This window comes from Zea mays, chromosome 1 (genome assembly GCF_902167145.1).
Source record: "Zea mays cultivar B73 chromosome 1, Zm-B73-REFERENCE-NAM-5.0, whole genome shotgun sequence".
Classification (NCBI taxonomy): domain Eukaryota; kingdom Viridiplantae; phylum Streptophyta; class Magnoliopsida; order Poales; family Poaceae; genus Zea; species Zea mays.
Genome location: NC_050096.1, coordinates 196,139,713 through 196,159,284, shown reverse-complemented (window position 1 = coordinate 196,159,284; position 19,572 = coordinate 196,139,713). Strand labels below are relative to the sequence as shown.

At 46.6% G+C, this 19,572-nt stretch overlaps 3 protein-coding genes across 3 annotated transcripts; 1 reads left to right on the top strand and 2 right to left on the bottom strand.

The window, feature by feature from the left end:
- The first annotated feature begins 405 nt into the window (after window positions 1–405).
- On the top strand, window positions 406–10,850 carry LOC103645156 (coiled-coil domain-containing protein 25). Its single transcript, XM_020546616.1, has 3 exons — window positions 406–562; window positions 10,131–10,192; window positions 10,509–10,850. The coding sequence occupies exons 1-3, from the start codon at window positions 421–423 to the stop codon at window positions 10,659–10,661; spliced, it is 357 nt and encodes a 118-aa protein (XP_020402205.1). The 5' UTR covers window positions 406–420; the 3' UTR covers window positions 10,662–10,850.
- Window positions 10,851–11,049: 199 nt separating this feature from the next.
- On the bottom strand, window positions 11,050–14,822 carry LOC103645155 (uncharacterized). The gene is made up of 5 exons (XM_008668267.3): window positions 14,481–14,822; window positions 12,974–13,153; window positions 11,732–11,803; window positions 11,435–11,655; window positions 11,050–11,350 (listed from the first exon to the last, which is right to left on the bottom strand). Exons 1-5 carry the CDS (start codon window positions 14,820–14,822, stop codon window positions 11,248–11,250), a joined length of 918 nt encoding a protein of 305 aa, XP_008666489.1. The 3' UTR covers window positions 11,050–11,247.
- Window positions 14,823–15,263: 441 nt separating this feature from the next.
- LOC100280845 (AIR12) lies at window positions 15,264–16,396 on the bottom strand. Its single transcript, NM_001153765.2, has one exon. It carries the CDS (start codon window positions 16,181–16,183, stop codon window positions 15,407–15,409), a length of 777 nt encoding a protein of 258 aa, NP_001147237.2. The 5' UTR covers window positions 16,184–16,396; the 3' UTR covers window positions 15,264–15,406.
- Between the last annotated feature and the right edge of the window lie 3,176 nt (window positions 16,397–19,572).

Genomic DNA, 19,572 nt, shown 5'->3' with positions numbered 1-19,572 from the left:
TATATACAGTGCTGATACGGTGGTAGGAAATGAGATGATGAGGGGTATTTTTGGTGGTCAACGAAAGTGTGTCACAACAGGTACAGACAATGATCGAAATACAAATACGCGAACTCAGTTCATGTTAACGAGGGAGATGCATATTTGTCACAGTTTTACATGTTATTTAGCCTTTTCTTGTAGAGCTCCAGGTGCAGAGTCTAATTGGTGCTCCTTTTCCTCTCAGTAGTGCAGATTACAATGTCCATACCAAGATCAGCTGGGAATGCTGAAAGATGTGCTTTCATTATTGCACTCTGAAAGTTATGCATACATGACTCATGGTACAATTATATAGGTACTAGGATTTATCTCCCACCAACCCATTTAATTTTCGTTATTTTTTATTGCACATGCTTATCATTACATGTACTAAAACTGATGAATAATAGCTTCGACTATAATATCTGTAACTCATCCTTTTCTTTTTTGAAGGTTCGCACTATTAAAGTGGAAAAGAGGATCAATGAGATTGTGAACCGCTTGAATAAGACAAAGGTGGAACGGAAACCTGATTTAAAGGGTATGTCACATTTATTTGAAAGCATTTCTGTCGTCATTTTTATGTCAGCAACTCAGCATTCTATAATGAACATGGTTAAGTATTTTTCTTTTTATTTTTGGGATTCATAATGTGAGTTTTTATCTCACAAAGAAAGTGAGGATGTAATGTCTAGGCTTTGTTTGGTGGAGCTGTAGCTTTTCCAAAAGCACCTCCTGAAGAAGCTTTCGGGAAAAGCTTGGGAAGCTGCTCCTTGAAAGCTTCTCTGCTTTTCGTACAACAAAGTGCTGCTTTTATCAGCTTGAAGAAGCTGCTGCCCTGTTTGGGGGAGCCTCTAGCTTTTTGAGCTTTCTGTAGAAGCGAAAGCTGCCAGAAGCTCCCCAAATAGGGCCTTAGATCATTACGATTTTGTAGAATCTAGATGCGCAAAAGGATGTTATCATGATAACAAGATTTTTGAGAATCGTGAAAATGTTTGCGTATATGTGAGAGCACCTAGGGGGGGTGAATAGGTGATCCTGTAAATCTTAAAAACTTAAGCCACAAAACTTGATTAAGTGTTAGCACAGTTAATGCCAAGTGGCTAGAGCGAAGATCTTGCACAATATGATAATCACAAGAAGTTCAACACAGAGAGGACACGGTGATTTATCCCGTGGTTCGGCCAAGTACAAAACTTGCCTACTCCACGTTGTGGCGTCCCAACGGACGAGAGTTGCACTCAACTCCTCTCAAGTGATCCAATGATCAACTTGAATACCACAGTGTTATGCTTTTCTTCTCAATATCCCGTTTGCGAGGAATCTCCACAACTTGGAGCCTCTCGCCCTTACACTTAAGATTCACAAAGAAATACGGAGTAAGGTGGGAATGAGCAACACACACAAGACTCAAAAATCAGAGCAACAACGCACACAAGTCGCAACAAGAGCTCGCAACGCAACTCAATGAGTTCTCAACTCCACAAGAGCTCTGGATGCTATCACAATGAAACGAATGTGCTAAATCGATGTCTTGGTGCTTAGATGTGTTGTAGGAATGCTTGGTGTACTCCTCCATGCGCCAAGGGGTCCCTTTTATAGCCCCAAGGCAGCTAGGAGCCGTTGGGAACAAATCTGGAAGGCCATCTTTGCCTTCTGTCTCGTGGCGCACCGGACAGTCCGGTGCACACCGGACACTGTCCGGTGCCCGATTTGTTTCCATAAAAAGCGAAGCCGACCGTTGCCGACCGTTGCAGATCTGGCGCACCGGACAGTCCGGTGCACACCGGACAGTCCGGTGCTTCCTTCCGACCGTTGGCTCGGCCACGTGTCGCGCGCCGATCGCGCGGCCGACCGTTGGTCCGGCCGACCGTTGGCTCACCGGACAGTCCGGTGCACACCGGACAGTCCGGTGAATTTTAGCCGAAGTCGCCGGAGAAAAACCCGAGAGCGGCCTCTTCGGCCGAGGCAGCCTGGCGCACCGGACACTGTCCGGTGCACCAGACCGAAGCAGCCCCTTGGCTGTACACAGCCAAGTCTTCTCTTCTCTTCTTCTATCTGTTTCTAACACTTAGACAAATATATTAGTACACAAAACCAATGTACTAAGGCTTAGAAACATACCTTAACTTGTGATTTGCACTTTGTTCATCCTTGGGCATATTTTCACATTTAAGCACTTGTGTTTGCACTCAATCACCAAAATACTTAGAAATGGCCCAAAGGCACATTTCCCTTTCAATCTCCCCCTTTTTGGTGATTTATGCCAACACAACATAAAGTAGATAGCACAAGTGCAAAATCACTTCAAATAAAAACTCAAATTGGTTTTATTCAATTTTGACATATATGGATCATCCTTTGCCACCACTTGGTTTGTTTTTGCAAATCAAACTCAAATCTCTATCTCTAAGTCAAACACATATGTTGAAGTATAAAGAGAGTCATTCCAAAAGAGATTGATCAAAGATTTCAAAAACTCCCCCTATTTCCCATACTCAATACTTCTCCCCACAAGAAGCCAACTTTTGACAATAGAGACAATAAGAGACAATAAAAGCTTTTGACAAAACAAAAACTCTATCCTACTATTTTCAAAATCTCTCAAGTGGTAGCTGATCCATTTATCGCTTTGGCCTTTATTTTCTCCCCCTTTGGCATCAAGCACCAAAACGGGATCAATCTTGGCCTTTTAACCCCATTGCCTCACAAAAATCTTCAATTAAGATCAAATGGCAATAAGAGTTCATGAGATGAACTTGGAATTAGTTACCCTCTCATCGGAGTGCAGTGGAAGTCTTTCATGGTCCAAGTCCACCTTTTCCCTTTCAATTCTCCTTCGAGACTAAACAAACTCAAGCATATGGTTAGTCTCAAAAGGTCAAGTTGTAACACATCTCCCCCTACAACTGTGCATCACTTTGCAACGGACTTGTGAGGTCCAGGGAGTGTTTGTACAACTTGAGCACCACAATAAACAGCAAAATGCAGAATGAACATGATCAGAGGCATAAACACATGTATGCTACAATTCAATCCAAGTTCCGCGAATCTAAGACATTTAGCTCACTACGCAGCCTGCAAAAGGTCTTCTCATCTAGAGGCTTGGTAAAGATATCGGCTAGCTGGTTCTCGGTGCTAACATGAAACACTTCGATATCTCCCTTTTGCTGGTGGTCTCTCAAAAAGTGATGCCGGATGTCTATGTGCTTTGTGCGGCTGTGCTCAACAGGATTCTCCGCCATGCGGATAGCACTCTCATTGTCACATAGGAGTGGGACTTTGCTCAGATTGTAGCCAAAGTCCCTGAGGGTTTGCCTCATCCAAAGTAGTTGCGCGCAACACTGTCCTGCGGCAACATACTCGGCCTCAGCGATGGATAGGGCAACGGAGGTTTGTTTCTTAGAGTTCCATGACACCAGGGACCTTCCTAGGAATTGGCACGTCCCCGATGTACTCTTCCTATCGACCTTACATCCAGCATAGTCGGAGTCTGAGTATCCAACTAAGTCAAAGGTAGACCCCTTTGGATACCAGAGTCCGAAGCAAGGCGTAGCAACTAAATATCTAAGAATTCGCTTCACCGCCACTAAGTGACATTCCTTAGGATCGGATTGAAATCTAGCACACATGCACACGCTAAGCATAATATCCGGTCTACTAGCACATAAGTAAAGCAAAGAACCTATCATTGACCGGTATGCTTTTTGATCAACGGACTTACCTCCTTTGTTGAGGTCGGTGTGTCCGTCGGTCCCCATTGGCGTCTTTGCGGGCTTGGCGTCCTTCATCCCAAACCGCTTTAGCAGATCTTGCGTGTACTTCGTTTGGGAGATGAAGGTGCCTTCCTTGAGTTGCTTCACTTGGAACCCAAGGAAGTAGTTCAACTCGCCCATCATCGACATCTCGAATTTCTGCGTCATCACCCTGCTAAACTCTTCACAAGACTTTTGGTTAGTAGAACCAAATATTATGTCATCGACATAAATTTGGCACACAAACAAGTCACCATCACATGTCTTTGTAAAAAGAGTTGGATCGGCTTTCCCAACCTTGAAAGCATTAGCAATTAAAAAGTCTCTAAGGCATTCATACCATGCTCTTGGGGCTTGCTTAAGTCCATAGAGCGCCTTAGAGAGCTTACACACATGGTCGGGGTACCGTTCATCCTCGAAGCCAGGGGGTTGCTCCACGTACACCTCCTCCTTGATTGGCCCGTTGAGGAAAGCGCTCTTCACATCCATTTGGTACAACCTGAAAGAATGGTGAGCGGCATATGCTAGCAAAATACGAATGGACTCTAGCCTAGCCACAGGAGCAAAGGTCTCCTCAAAGTCCAAACCTGCGACTTGGGCATAACCTTTTGCCACAAGTCGAGCCTTGTTCCTCGTCACCACCCCGTGCTCGTCCTGTTTGTTGCGGAACACCCACTTGGTTCCCACAACATTTTGCTTCGGACGAGGCACCAGTGTCCAAACTTCATTGCGCTTGAAGTTGTTTAGCTCCTCTTGCATGGCCAACACCCAGTCCGGATCTAGCAAGGCCTCCTCTACCCTGAAAGGCTCTATAGAAGAGACAAAAGAGTAATGCTCACAAAAATTAACTAATCGAGATCGAGTAGTTACTCCCTTGCTAATGTCACCCAGAATTTGGTCGACGGGATGATCCCTTTGAATCATCGCTCGAACTTGGGTTGGAGGTGCCGGTTGCACTTCTTCCTCCATCACATGATTATCTTGTGCTCCCCCTTGATCACACGCCTCCTTATGATGAACCTGTTCATCGTCTTGAGTCGGGGGATGCACCATAATTGAGGAAGAGGGTTGATCTTGCTCATCTTGTTCCTATGGCCGCACTTCTCCAATCGCCATGGTTCGTATAGCGGCTGTCGGAACATCTTCTTCATCTATATCATCACAATCAACAACTTGCTCTCTTGAAGAGCTATTAGTCTCATCAAATACAACGTCGCTAGAGACTTCAACCAAACCCGATGATTTGTTGAAGACTCTATACGCCTTTGTATTTGAGTCATAACCTAACAAAAACCCTTCTACAGCTTTGGGAGCAAACTTAGAATTTCTACCCTTCTTTACTAGAATGTAGCATTTACTCCCAAATACACGAAAGTACGATACATTGGGTTTGTTACCGGTTAGTAGCTCATACGACGTCTTCTTGAGGAGGCGATGAAGGTAGACCCTGTTGATGGCGTGGCACGCCGTGTTCACGGCTTCTGTCCAAAAGCACTCGGGGGTCTTGAACTCTCCTAGCATCGTCCTCGCCATGTCGATGAGCGTCCTGTTCTTCCTCTCTACCACACCATTTTGTTGTGGTGTGTAGGGAGCGGAGAACTCGTGCTTGATCCCTTCATCTTCAAGGAACTCCTCCACTTGAAGGTTCTTGAACTCGGACCCGTTGTCGCTCCTTATCTTCTTCACCTTGAGCTCAAACTCATTTTGAGCTCTTCTGAGAAAGCGCTTGAGGGTCCCTTGGGTTTCAGACTTATCCTGCAAAAAGAACACCCAAGTGAAGCGGGAAAAATCATCTACAATAACTAGACCATACTTACTCCCTCCTATGCTTAGATAGGCGACGGGTCCGAAGAGGTCCATATGCAGCAGCTCCAGGGGTCTTGAAGTGGTCATCACATTCTTGCTGTGATGTGCTCCTCCCACCTGTTTCCCTGCTTGACAAGCTGCACAAGGTCTATCTTTTTCGAATTGAACGTTAGTCAAACCTATCACGTGTTCTCCCTTTAGAAGCCTGTGAAGGTTCTTCATCCCCACATGTGCTAAGCGGCGATGCCACAGCCAGCCCATGCTAGTCTTAGCTATTAAGCATGCATCTAGACCGGCCTCTTCTTTTGCAAAATCAACTAAATAAAGTTTGCCGTCTAATACACCCTTAAAAGCTAGTGAACCATCATTCCTTCTAAAGACAGACACATCTACGTTTGTAAATAGACAGTTATACCCCATATGACATAATTGACTAACAGATAGCAAATTATATCCAAGACTCTCTACTAAAAATACATTAGAGATAGAATGCTCATTAGAAATCGCAATTTTACCTAACCCTTTTACCTTGCCTTGATTCCCATCACCGAATACAATTGAATCTTGGGAATCCTTATTTTTGACGTAGGAGGTGAACATCTTCTTTTCCCCCGTCATATGGTTTGTGCATCCGCTGTCGATAATCCAGCTTGAACCCCCGGATGCATAAACCTGCAAGGCAAATTTAGGCTTGGGACTTAGGTACCCAACTCTTGTTGGGTCCTACAAGGTTAGTCACAATTTCCTTAGGGACCCAAATGCAAGTTTTATCACCTTTGCATTTTGCCCCTAACTTCCTAGCAATTACTTTTCTATCCTTTCTACAAATTGCAAATGAAGCATTCAAAGCACAATAAATTGTAGAAGGTTCATTTGCTATTTTCCTAGGAGCATGAATAACATTCCTTCTAGGCACATGATGAATAGCATTTCTTTTAGGAACAACATTTCTCCTAGTAACATTTCTATCATACACATAAGAGGAACTAGGAGCAAACATGGCATGAGAATCATAAACATATGAATCATAAGCATCATGACTTACATTTCTAGTTTGTCTTCTATCATGATACAAAAATGCATGGTTCCTTTTAGCACTAGTAGCCATAGGGGCCTTCCCTTTCTCCTTGGCGGGAATGGGAGCCTTATGGCTTGTTAAGTTCTTAGCTTCTCTCTTGAAGCCAAGTCCATCCTTAATTGAGGGGTGTCTACCAATTGTGTAGGCATCCCTTGCAAATTTTAGCTTATCGAAATCATTCTTGCTAGTCTTAAGTTGAGCATTAAGACTAGCCAGTTCATCATTAAGCTTGGAAATTGAAACTAGGTGTTCACTACAAGCATTAATGTCAAAGTCTTTACACCTAGTACAAATTTCAACATGTTCTACACAAGAATGGGATTTGTTTGCTACTTCTAATTTAGCATTTAAATCATTGTTGACACCTTTCAAAGTAGAAATGGTTTCATGACAAGTAGATAGTTCAAAAGAAAGCATTTCATTTCTCTTAACTTCTAAAGCATAGGATTTTTGTGCCTCAACAAATTTATCATGCTCTTCATACAACAAATCCTCTTGCTTTTCTAAAAGTATATTTTTTTCATTCAAGGCATCAATTAATTCATTAATTTTGTCTATCTTAGATCTATCTAAGCCCTTGAACAAACATGAATAATCTACTTCATCCTCATCACTAGATTCGTCCTCACTTGAAGAAGCATAGGTAGAGTTGCGAGTACATACCTTCTTCTCTCTTGCCATAAGGCATGTGTGACGCTCGTTGGGGAAGAGGGTTGATTTGTTGAAGGCGGTGGCGGCGAGTCCTTCATTGTCGGAGTCGGACGAGGAGCAATCCGAGTCCCACTCCTTGCCTAGATGCGCCTCGCCCTTTGCCTTCTTGTAATGCTTCTTCTTTTCCCTCTTGTTCCCCTTTTCCTGGTCACTATCATTATCAGGACAGTTAGCAATAAAATGACCAAGCTTACCGCATTTGAAGCATGATCGCTTCCCCTTGGTCTTAGTCTTGCTCGGCTGTCCATTGCGACCCTTTAGCACCGTCTTGAATCTCTTGATAATGAGGGCCATTTCTTCTTCATTAAGACCGGCCGCCTCAATTTGCGCCACCTTGCTGGGTAGCGCCTCCTTGTTCCCTGTGGCTTTGAGAGCAAAAGGTTGCGGCTCGTTGATCGGTCCATTCAAGGCGTCGTCCACATACCTTGCCTCCTTGATCATCATTCGCCCGCTGACGAATTTTCCTAGTACTTCTTCGGGCGACATTTTGGTGTACCTGGGATTCTCACGAATATTATTCACCAAATGAGGATCAAGAACGGTAAAGGACCTGAGCATTAGTCGGACGACGTCGTGGTCCGTCCATCGCGTGCTTCCGTAGCTCCTTATTTTGTTGACAAGGGTCTTGAGCCGGTTGTATGTTTGAGTTGGCTCCTCGCCCCTTATCATTGCGAACCGTCCAAGCTCGCCCTCCACCAACTCCATTTTGGTGAGCAAGGTAGCGTCATTTCCCTCATGAGAGATCTTGAGGGTATCCCAGATTTGCTTGGCGTTATCCAAGCCACTCACTTTATTATATTCATCCCTGCACAATGAGGCTAGAAGAACAGTAGTAGCTTGTGCATTCTTATGGATTTGCTCATTAATGAATATAGGACTATCCGAACTATTAAAGTGCATTCCACTATCTACAATCTCCCATATGCTGGGATGGAGAGAGAATAGGTGACTACGCATTTTGTGGCTCCAAAATCCGTAGTCCTCCCCATCAAAGTGTGGGGGCTTGCCGAGTGGAATGGAAAGCAAATGTGAATTTGAACTATGCGGAATACGAGAGTAGTCAAAAGAAAAGTTAGAATTAACCGGTTTCCTTTGTTTGTCGTAGTCGTCGTCCTTTTGGGAAGAAGAGGACTCATCGCTGTCGTAGTAGACAATCTCCTTGATGCGTCTTGTCTTCTTCTTCTTCCCATCTCTTCGCTTGTGGCCCGAGCCCGAGTCATTGGACTTGTCATCCCTTGGCTCGTTGACGAAGGACTCCTTCTCCTTGTCGTTGATCACAATTCCCTTCCCCTTAGGATCCATCTCTTCGGGCGGTTAGTCCCTTTCTTGAAGAGAATGGCTCTGATACCAATTGAGAGCACCTAGGGGGGGGGTGAATAGGTGATCCTGTAAATCTTAAAAACTTAAGCCACAAAACTTGATTAAGTGTTAGCACAGTTAATGCCAAGTGGCTAGAGCGAAGATCTTGCACAATATGACAATCACAAGAAGTTCAACACAGAGAGGACACGGTGATTTATCCCGTGGTTCGGCCAAGTACAAAACTTGCCTACTCCACGTTGTGGCGTCCCAACGGACGAGAGTTGCACTCAACTCCTCTCAAGTGATCCAATGATCAACTTGAATACCACAGTGTTATGCTTTTCTTCTCAATATCCCGTTTGCGAGGAATCTCCACAACTTGGAGCCTCTCGCCCTTACACTTAAGATTCACAAAGAAATACGGAGTAAGGTGGGAATGAGCAACACACACAAGACTCAAAAATCAGAGCAACAACGCACACAAGTCGCAACAAGAGCTCGCAACGCAACTCAATGAGTTCTCAACTCCACAAGAGCTCTGGATGCTATCACAATGAAACGAATGTGCTAAATCGATGTCTTGGTGCTTAGATGTGTTGTAGGAATGCTTGGTGTACTCCTCCATGCGCCAAGGGGTCCCTTTTATAGCCCCAAGGCAGCTAGGAGCCGTTGGGAACAAATCTGGAAGGCCATCTTTGCCTTCTGTCTCGTGGCGCACCGGACAGTCCGGTGCACACCGGACACTGTCCGGTGCCCGATTTGTTTCCATAAAAAGCGAAGCCGACCGTTGCCGACCGTTGCAGATCTGGCGCACCGGACAGTCCGGTGCACACCGGACAGTCCGGTGCTTCCTTCCGACCGTTGGCTCGGCCACGTGTCGCGCGCCGATCGCGCGGCCGACCGTTGGTCCGGCCGACCGTTGGCTCACCGGACAGTCCGGTGCACACCGGACAGTCCGGTGAATTTTAGCCGAAGTCGCCGGAGAAAAACCCGAGAGCGGCCTCTTCGGCCGAGGCAGCCTGGCGCACCGGACACTGTCCGGTGCACCACCGGACAGTCCGGTGCCCCAGACCGAAGCAGCCCCTTGGCTGTACACAGCCAAGTCTTCTCTTCTCTTCTTCTATCTGTTTCTAACACTTAGACAAATATATTAGTACACAAAACCAATGTACTAAGGCTTAGAAACATACCTTAACTTGTGATTTGCACTTTGTTCATCCTTGGGCATATTTTCACATTTAAGCACTTGTGTTTGCACTCAATCACCAAAATACTTAGAAATGGCCCAAAGGCACATTTCCCTTTCAATATGTTGGTATCTGTTTGGTCTATGAATAAAAGGCATGGTTGATGGATTATCGTTTTCAACTGAATGATAAATTTGACGCGTTGGCTTGTCGCATGTGCACTTCAGTCCTGTTATTTGAGTCAATAATCATCACATCGTTTCCTGCCAGCTGAAAGAGAGGCTATTAGTGCTGCTGAAAAGGCAGAAAGAAAGGCACAGCTTAGGGACAAGGTAAAGATATTTCTAATGCTATACCAGCCGTGTTTTCTTGTGTTGCCATGTGCTGGTTATGTAGAAATCAAAGATCTAACTTGTTTGTATTTCTAGAGCATATCAAATTATATTTATGGGCAGCAAACTGGTTGTAACGGATCTTGTAGGAACCAAATATTTATGTAGTTGATTCTATTGTAATAAATTTTCTAGGGCATATCAAATTATAAATAGGATGTTGGTACTACCTGATAAAATAACTGAACTGCTGAACTTTTGATAGTTAGAATATTGACATAACAGATCACTGGATTCTGTTTTTCTTCTGTTTCAGAAACGTAGGGAAGAGATGGAGAGGCTTGACAAAGAGAAGCAGGCTGATATCAGGAGCTACAAGGGTCTAATGGTCCAAGAGAAGATGACTTCCAACAAGCAAATCGCTTCTGGCAGCAAGACCCTGCAGGAACTTGAAGAAGACTTCATGTGAGGGGTGGACATTATAAATGCCATGCTGAAGATTTCCTTGAACTGCTTCTGTCGAAGACAGAAGGGGTACCACAGGCTTGTGAGATACTGGATCTAAATGACTCATGGGCAGGCCATGGTCTGTTATTATCTCCTCTTGCTGTTGTGGTCTATGTAAACCTTGTTTACTTGCTGAAAAAACAACGGTTCATGCTCCGTGTGTTCAAATAATATTGTAGTGTTAAGTAACTGCTCCGTGTTGATGATTTGCTGGTGTTTCGTGATTGCTGCAGACATAGAAATCGTATATAGTTCAAATGATTTGAATTGAATCATTTTTATTTTTATTTGGAACACGGATTTTTTGTTCCAAAAGAATCATATAAAAATATTTACCTGTCACGGAGCAGTTACTTAACACTACAATATTATTTGAACACACCACTGCTTATGTACATCATTATTGAGCGAATTCACAACATTATGTACGATGTAACGGCCACAGACTCGCAGTATACGGGTCTCCCAGATATTGAAGCCAGTTGTGATAAAATGTTCAAACAGATACAACAGTTCATTGGCCATGAGTTTTGCCAATCCAGCAAGCGCTAATTCGCATCAGCTGGGCGGTGGTAGTTTCTCCTCCTCAGCTGCGATTCTGGGGCAGGTTGCTGAAGGTAAATCTTGGTAGGGTCATTTGGGTCAACATACCTGCGCATATATATCCACTAACATGAGTCCACAGCAGATAAACCAATAGCCAGGAGAAGAAGTTGCTAGACTGTGAGCACATACGCATGATGCATCATATCATCGACAGGAGTCTGCGCGGCTTGCAGAGGATCCACACGCGGTGCCATGTTAGCAGCAGACTGGGCTTCAAACTCATTGTAGCGCCGCACAGATGCAGTCAGGTTAAGGAAGAGAGGAACGAAAGTACCACAGCCGCCTTCCTTGAACAAGATCTTGAAGGTGTGAGTTGAGTACAGGGCCCTGTTCTGATTGTCTGGAACGACCTGCATTGGAACATTCGATGTTAGTGACCAACCATGTCATATATGTATTCTCTACCAAGCATTCTGTCATACTCACTGGTTCAACGAATCCAGAGATGTTGTTGCAGTGAAATATGGGCTGATTGAACTTCTCACCATGCACAAACAACTGCAGAGGTAAGCAAGAAAGAGCAATTAGACTGATATTGTGAAGAAACCATTTCTTAGAACCCCCAACATGTAATGTAACCTTGAATCAGGCAAAAGCACCTAGGGATTTTTTTTAAAGAGAGAACCCCGCACCTAAGCACCTAACAAAATGTGTTGGCAAACGTGACACACGGTAGACGCTACAACCACCAACAATCACCATATAAATTAGACACACTATATCGGTAGACAAAATATTCCGCTACTCGATACTCACCTAGAGCCTAAAGGGCAGTGACACTGTAGCAGCCCACAAGCTCAACAAAAGGCAGGTTGCAAGCTAAGGAAGCAACAAGGGCTTCTAAATAAGGAAGTGTCATACCGGTTGCAATTTCATTTAGAAAAGCATGTGCTGAAATCCCACATTGCACTGATATATAAACAATTTTTGCTAATAGAACACATCAATCATTCAAGAAACATCATATTGCTTGAGCACCACCTTGATGAATGCTTGATTGCTACAATATTCTCGAATGCCTTTTGGATCTCAGTAATGACATTAACCATGCATAGCAATATAATATGTGATATTAGCAGACACCTCTTTTTAACGAAAGCCCTTTATAGCTAACTAGACTGCCTTTCTTTTTAGTTTTTACTCTTTTAGTTCATTCCATTTCTTCAGTTCGCTTGGCTAGCAATATACTACGTTCACCTAAATTCTGATTGAGCACACATAAGCATTTGTCTTGTAGGTTGTGCTTTGCCTCCAGGCACTTTGGACAGGATCGGAGAGACTATTTTTCTTTGTAATAACATAGATCAAACAATTTTTTTAAGAAAATTGCAGTAAAGCTTAAGAAATGGGTCAATAATACAAGTCATCACGACACAAAGATAATATGGTGGAATTAGCATATGCTGGGGACCTTTTCCTATAACAGCATTACATACTAGACAAGGGTGAACCTCCACATGTGCAAAATCACAAGCTAACAAAAACATGAGTAGAAATTTTATGCTGATTATTAGTGATTATCGTATCATGGGTCTGTCAACGGTGTTGGTGCCATTGCACTTTTTTCCTATCCTTTTTTGTTCTGTGCTTTTGCCCTTGCATTTTGTTCAAATTATATAAGACTGAGAGCAGAAATAAAGAACCAACTTTCAGAATGGCATTACTTACCAGTGGCATATCAAAAGCAAAGAAGTTGCCAACAGGCTTGCTGGCAACAAACACCATCCTTATATTGGACAGGTAAATTGTGCCTTTTGTTTTCACATGACCTCCAGGAGCTCTGATTGATAATAACAAGAGAAGCAGCAGCAGTAAGAAAATATGGTTAGATATGTTTGCGGAGAGCAACTATTAAAAATGAAGCTTCCAATATAAGCATAGGTAATGGGCGAATGATAAGGCAAATGATGTTCAATCTTAGAACTTATTAGTGACAAAAAACTATTTTACTACTGATTTTTTACTGCTGTTGTAACATATGAAAGATTAATTTGGCTAGACAGTCCCCCCTTCCTCATATAACACCTGATTCTCCAACATTGTCTAAATAAGCAAATAGATGAGGTCATAAAGATCATAAATTAAACTTAAATTGTAGTAATATAATTGCAAAAACATATCGATGAACCAACCAGATTCGTCGCCAAACAAAGGGGCGGTGGACGGAAGAATGGCCATCCTAGGCAGGACTTGCCCGGAGGAGAACCCTCCGAGGGCTCAATTCCGGTCGGCCACCACGCCACCTCTAGCGTGCCCATCCCGTACCACCCTCGATGTTGGGCCGACACCACGTCCCCTTCGATCCATTATATTTGACTAATTTCTGCCTCAAAAAACTAAAAAACTAGAGATGTTTATGTTTTTGACTCATCTTCAATTGACAAGGTGAGTGTCCCTGCGTCACAGGTCCAAGTTTCTCTTCGATATCATCCCGGACAGCTCGCATATATGTCATCCCCTATCTCATAACTATATAACACATATGTGCATATATAAGTTATCGAGATAGTATATGTCCTCGTTGCAACGCACGGGCACTGACCTAGTATACATATAACCATATAACCAGAGAATTATTTCTAACTCTAAGAACAATAAAAAAGGACCGTGACTCGCTAGTCTAATGGCGCCGTCTTGAAATAGAGTATTGTTTTTCCCCCAAAAAGTCGAACATTTTTCTACTTTAATTAATTAAAATTAAATATATGTAATAAAGTATTAATATCTATACAATACAGTTGGTATTATTATAATTTATTGAATTATTTTTAGATAAATATATAATTATACAAATATTAGTAATAGATTATGATCAGCATGAAAACCATAGTGATCTTTGTTCTGGAACTAGAGAGCAGCGGCCAATTGTGCCATTGAAGACCGAAGAGCAGGAGACTACTCGGAGTAGGAGCAGTCAGTCATCTGCAATCTCGGCCCAGCTATTAGGGTACGTCCGTCGAGCAGTCCACCATCACACTCCATCAGGCCTACCACCACTACCTGCTAGAAGAAAAACAGGCGCCACCTGCACACACGACCATGGTTCGTGCAAAGTGCAAGGCTGGCTGGCGCGCACCGCGCGAGCATACCGATAGAGTTCAGACTGGCTGACCTGACGCCGGCGAAGACGACGCCGACACGCGCTGCGGCGGCATGTGCGCCCATACGCGCGCACAGGCGCCAGGCGCGCGGTAATTTCCGCCGCGGCGGGGACCGTCGTCCCGCCCACACACACACACACACCTGCTCCCGGCCCGCGGCCATGTGCGCGCTCTGTAGCCCTGTACTGGGGGTTCGGTTTGCTAGCTAGGAACGCACCCATGGCCGGACGCCCGGACCGGAGCGAACCTTGCGTCGCGTCCACGGCGCATGACTCCAGCAGGAACAGGTCAATTATCTCGGTCGACCGCCACCTACCGCGGGGAGCCCCTGCCGGCGCCCTTTCCAAGCCCCAACTGCCTGGCGAGCGCTCCCTTTTCTCTGGGACCACGCAGCTGCAATGAGAGCCGAGCGCCATTGTTGTGTTTCTTTCCGTGGTGCTTTGCTTTGCTTCGTTGCAGTACCAGCCGAGCTGGACGCCTTTTGGAACAGCCGGCCGCGCTGGCGTAGTGCGCTGTTTCTTCCCATCGTGCTCTTATCCAAAGAACGACGAGCGAGCGAGGTGTTCTCAATTGCCGTCTACGAGCTTGTCGAGTGAGACAGAGTAACTAATCATCTCCTTGCAGAAGAAAGGGTAAAAGGGTTGGAAACAAAGCGTGCAGTGGAGACATCAGGAAACGTGCACAAAATCTTCTAATCAACCGGCCGGCGTTGCCTGCATCGCCGGCGACTGAAGAGCGCCGGCCGCCAGCTCATCTTGCTGGCCACTGCTAATCCGAGCTTAATCTCTCGGCCATGATCACAGACTCGGTACTGCTAGTAATAATAAATCGTCACTATGACTCTACCAAACAACAGCTCAACAAGTACAGCAACTATTTTTATTTCACGGCCAAAAACAAAGCTTAAAAACGAACCCCAATAAAAAGAAAACAGCGCGATATTTCGTCCCCAGCCCGCCGCCGCCACCTTCGCCGGGATGATGGCTCCACCATTCACGCGTCACCATACCGCCGCCAAAAACCCCACCAGCGCGAGCGCAAGTAGCGCGGGCGCGGACACGCCGGCCGCGGGCACGGCGGCGTTGGGGGACTTGGACGGCGCCGTGGACGAGGACGCGCCCGCGCCGCTGTCGCCGCCCGCGGACGGGCCGCCGGCCTCGGGCGCGAGGGCGGGCGAGGGGGCCTCGGCCGCCGCGGGGGCCTTGCCGGCGAGGACGAGCTTGCTCTTGGCGCCGAGGTTGTCCGCCTGGAACGCGTGCTTGTCGGGGGCGCCGCCCGTGGAGGACGCGCCGACCTGCCACACCTGGTTCACGGCCTTCATCCCCTTGCGCAGCTGCAGCTTGCCGTACACCCGGATCTTGCCGCCCGCGGCGTCCGCGGCGAGGTCGGTCGCCGGGAAGTCCAGCGGCGTGGAGGCCTTGCCCAGCGGGACGTACCCCGTGATGTTGTACGTCCGCACGGCGGGCGCCGCGGCCCCGGCCCCCGCCAGCGCCACCAGCGCCTGCGCGCCGGCCATGCCCTCGCCCGTAGGGTTCAGGCCCCACGCCACCCACCCGCCCGCCGCCGCGGGCGCCGCCACGAACGCCACCGACAGGGAGCTCTTGGACGCGTCGTACGTCCAGTGCAGCGACGCGCCCAGCTTCGGCAGGTCCTCGCACGACGCGTACGCACGCCCCGCCGGGAACTTCTCGCCCGCGCAGGCGGCGGACGCCAGGCGCGTGGCCGCCGGCGAGGCCAGCAGGAGCAGGGGCAGGAGCAGCGCGAGATGGCGCGGCATTGTGGAGGCGGCCGTGAGGGTTTGGCCGGACAGCTCGCTCGCTCTGCTTGCTCTGTTCGCTCTGTTCTTGCAGCTGTGCAATGAGTGTGTGAGGGGTGATTTATAACCAGCGGAAAGTGGTGTGGGCTCAATCGGTAAGTCTGGAGATCTCACAGATTGTTTTCGCCAATTCGTATACTAGTAATTTTGCTGTTATTAAAGTATTTGGATCATATCATGTGACATAAAATAATTGTTCACGAGTCCCTGCTCCCGTGACCTGCCAGTTTTAACTTTGATGCGTGTGGTAGCCACAAAACGCAGAGACTAACAACTCTGTTGTGGGCCCAAAACACATGTTGTCAACTATGGTCAAGTTCCAAACATGAATGAAGCTCTGGATTTTATTTGGGAATTGAAATGATTTATATAGGACATGTTTGTTTTGGATTTGTCCATATTACATAATCTAACTTATTTTAAGCTAACACTTAGTTCAAAATAACTTAGATTATATAAGCTGTACACAACCCTATAGTCTACACCTAATATTAAAGAAACGAAATCCTCTTTCTTCAATCTCTCTACTTTTCTCGTCACCTTCACTCATCCTGCATTCTGTAGTCTGTTAGGCTGTCTCCAACAAGGAGCGGTATATGGTTCTGTCCGTTAAATTTGGAGGACGCCGAGCTACTTTATCCCTCCAACAACGCACGGTAAAGGTTCCGGTAAATTTAGCGTGCGTCCTTCGACCCTCTAAACGTGGAGTTTCTCTGAGCGTTCGCTATCCGTCGTCACAGAGCAATGGCATCCTCGATCTTCGTGCCCAGCAGTTGGAGGGCGTCCTCAATCGTAGAAAAGTAGCAGATTTTTTACGGTTGTCTCGCTCGTAGAAAATATATAATATGGCATTCTCGATCTCCGTGCCCAGCAAAGCAACGTAGGGAGAGAGAAGGGGATTTTTTTACGGCACATCACCAAGGACCAATAAAAAAGAAAGCCAATGAAGATAATAAAATGACATATTTATTAATATATGTTTAAAATGATTTGTTATATGGACAATATTTTGTTTAAAAATATGGGTTCTAGAATTTCTGTTAATGTGGTTGAGAAAATATATAATATGAGGTATAGAGGATGAAATTTAGGGGGCGTTGCTGGAGACTGAGAAGATATAGAGGACATAATTTTTTATAGTATGCTGTAAAGGACAGAGAATATTCTTTTAGGGGATGGAATTTAGGGGAGCTGCTGGAGACAATTTATCTCTATCTACAAATCACTCCTGCCATGGTCTGGCTGGCCGTCTGAGCATGACATGCATGTGACTCTTGTTTCACCTTTCCATAAAAAGTGGGCAACAATAGCCATATTTTTTTCATATGAGAATAATCCTCTTTTGCACTAACATAGTTTACTATGGATCTTGGGGTTTATTTGATTTAAGGATCAGCCAAATTATATAGGACAAATTAGGTAGCTTGATACCATTATCACGACCATCGAGTAATAGATTATGTGTCACATAATTGCGTTGCAAAGACATGTTTGTTAGTAATATTAAAAGGCGAAAATTCCTTTCTCTAAACTTTGGTCCATCGTACTCATTCCCGGTTAGAGTCATAATCTGAGATTAGTAGTATGTGATGAGTTGGAGATTAGAGTTCTAGATAGTTTATTATCTTGTCCATGATCCAAACTTGACCCGTAATCATTATAAGAGTTAAGGACCCTAGTGAATTAGTGAAGGCTTAAGAATTTGGTGGATGGATGAAAGGACTAACAAAGTAACGATGCTTGCTAGTATTCAAAGAATACTACTCAAGATGGACTTGAGGTAGTTTATGTTCAAGGTCGAGGAATCAACATGGAGAGAGTGTCGAAGCCTCGCGTGTACACTAGAGAACGTAATAAAGAACAAGGATGCATTCTAATGCACTAAAATACATTAAAATTATCTAGTGTTGCATCAAGCAAGAGTAAATAATTCAATCCCATTTGTCGGGGACCATAATTAGGGGTCCTCTCAAGACTCCTAATCTCAGCTGTTAACCTCATCAGCACAAAGCTGCAAAGGTCTGATGGGTACAATTAAGTCAAGGCTCGGTCCACTCAAGGGACACGATCTCGCCTCGCCCGAGCCCGGCATCGGGCAAGGGCAGCCGACCCCGGAAGATTCACGTCTCGCCCGAGGACCCCCTCAAGCAACGGACGCACCTTCGGCTCGCCCGAGGCACAGTCTTCGCCAAGAAGCAACCTTGGCCAAGTCGCCACGCCGACCGACCGTATCGCAGGAGCATTTAACGCAAACATTTAATGCAAAGGTGGCCTGACACCTTATCCTGACGTGCGCCCTTCAGTCGACAGAGCCGAAGTGACCGCAGTCACTTCGCCGCTCCACTGACCGGCCTGACAAGAGGACAACGCCGCCTGCGCCGCTCCGACTGCTGTGCCACTCGAAAGAGTGAGGCTGACAGCAGCCAAGTCCGGCCTCGGGCGCCATAGGAAACTCCGCCTCGCCCGACCCAGGGCTCAGACTCGGGCTCAGCCCCGGAAGACGACGAACTCCGCTTCGCCCGACCCCAGGGCTCGGACTCGGGCTCAGCCCCGGAAGACGACGAACTCCGCTTCGCCCGACCCCAGGGCTCGGACTCGGGCTCAGCCCCGGAAGACGACGAACTCCGCTTCGCCCGACCCCAGGGCTCGGACTCAGCCCTAGCCTCAGCCGACGGTCTCCGCCTCGCCCGACCCAGGGGCTCGGACTCGACCTCGGCCTCGGAAGACAGACTCGACCTCGACCTCGACCTTGGAGGGGCCTCCACCTCGCCCAACACAGGGCTCGGACCGACCACGTCACAGGAGGCGCCATCATTACCCTACCCCAAGCTAACTCAGGCTAAGGGGAACAAGACTGGCGTCCCATCTGGCTCGTCCCGGTAAACAAGTAATGATGGCGCCCCGCATGCTCTATGACGACGGCGGCTCTCAGCCCCCTTACGGAAGCAAGGAGACGTCAGCAAGGACTCGACAGCCCCGACAGCTGTCCTTCCGCCAGGCTCCAGCGCTCCTCCGACGGCCACGACACCACACGAACCGGGTGCCAAAACCTCTCTGGCTGCCACAATGGCATGTACTTAGGGCACTAGCTCTCCTCCGCTAGACACGTTAGCACACTGCTACACCCCCCATTGTACACCTGGATCCTTTCCTTACGTCTATAAAAGGAAGGTCCAGGGCCCTCTTACAGAGGGTTGGCCGCGCGGGGAAGGACGGGACGGCGCTCGCGTAAGCCGCTCGCTCCCTCCCGCGTGGACGCTTGTAACCCCCTACTGCAAGCGCACCCGACCTGGGCGCGGGACAAACACGAAGGCCGCGGGTTTCCCCTTTCACGCCTGTCTCCCTCTGGC

What these genes read in the sequence shown, in the direction of transcription:
- LOC103645156 (XM_020546616.1), top strand. Translation starts at nt 421, where the DNA reads ATGAATAATAGCTTCGACTATAATATCTGTAACTCATCCTTTTCTTTT. An exon ending in ACGGAAACCTGATTTAAAGG is followed by an intron (nt 563 to 10,130) that starts GTATGTCACATT and finishes GTTTCCTGCCAG; the next exon opens with CTGAAAGAGAGGCTATTAGT. An exon ending in AGGCACAGCTTAGGGACAAG is followed by an intron (nt 10,193 to 10,508) that starts GTAAAGATATTT and finishes CTTCTGTTTCAG; the next exon opens with AAACGTAGGGAAGAGATGGA.
- LOC103645155 (XM_008668267.3), bottom strand. Translation starts at nt 14,822, where the DNA reads ATGGCGCTCGGCTCTCATTGCAGCTGCGTGGTCCCAGAGAAAAGGGAG. An exon ending in TTACCGCGCGCCTGGCGCCT is followed by an intron (nt 13,154 to 14,480) that starts GTGCGCGCGTAT and finishes CATTTTTAATAG; the next exon opens with TTGCTCTCCGCAAACATATC. An exon ending in TCTCTGGATTCGTTGAACCA is followed by an intron (nt 11,656 to 11,731) that starts GTGAGTATGACA and finishes GTTCCAATGCAG; the next exon opens with GTCGTTCCAGACAATCAGAA.
- LOC100280845 (NM_001153765.2), bottom strand. Translation starts at nt 16,183, where the DNA reads ATGCCGCGCCATCTCGCGCTGCTCCTGCCCCTGCTCCTGCTGGCCTCG.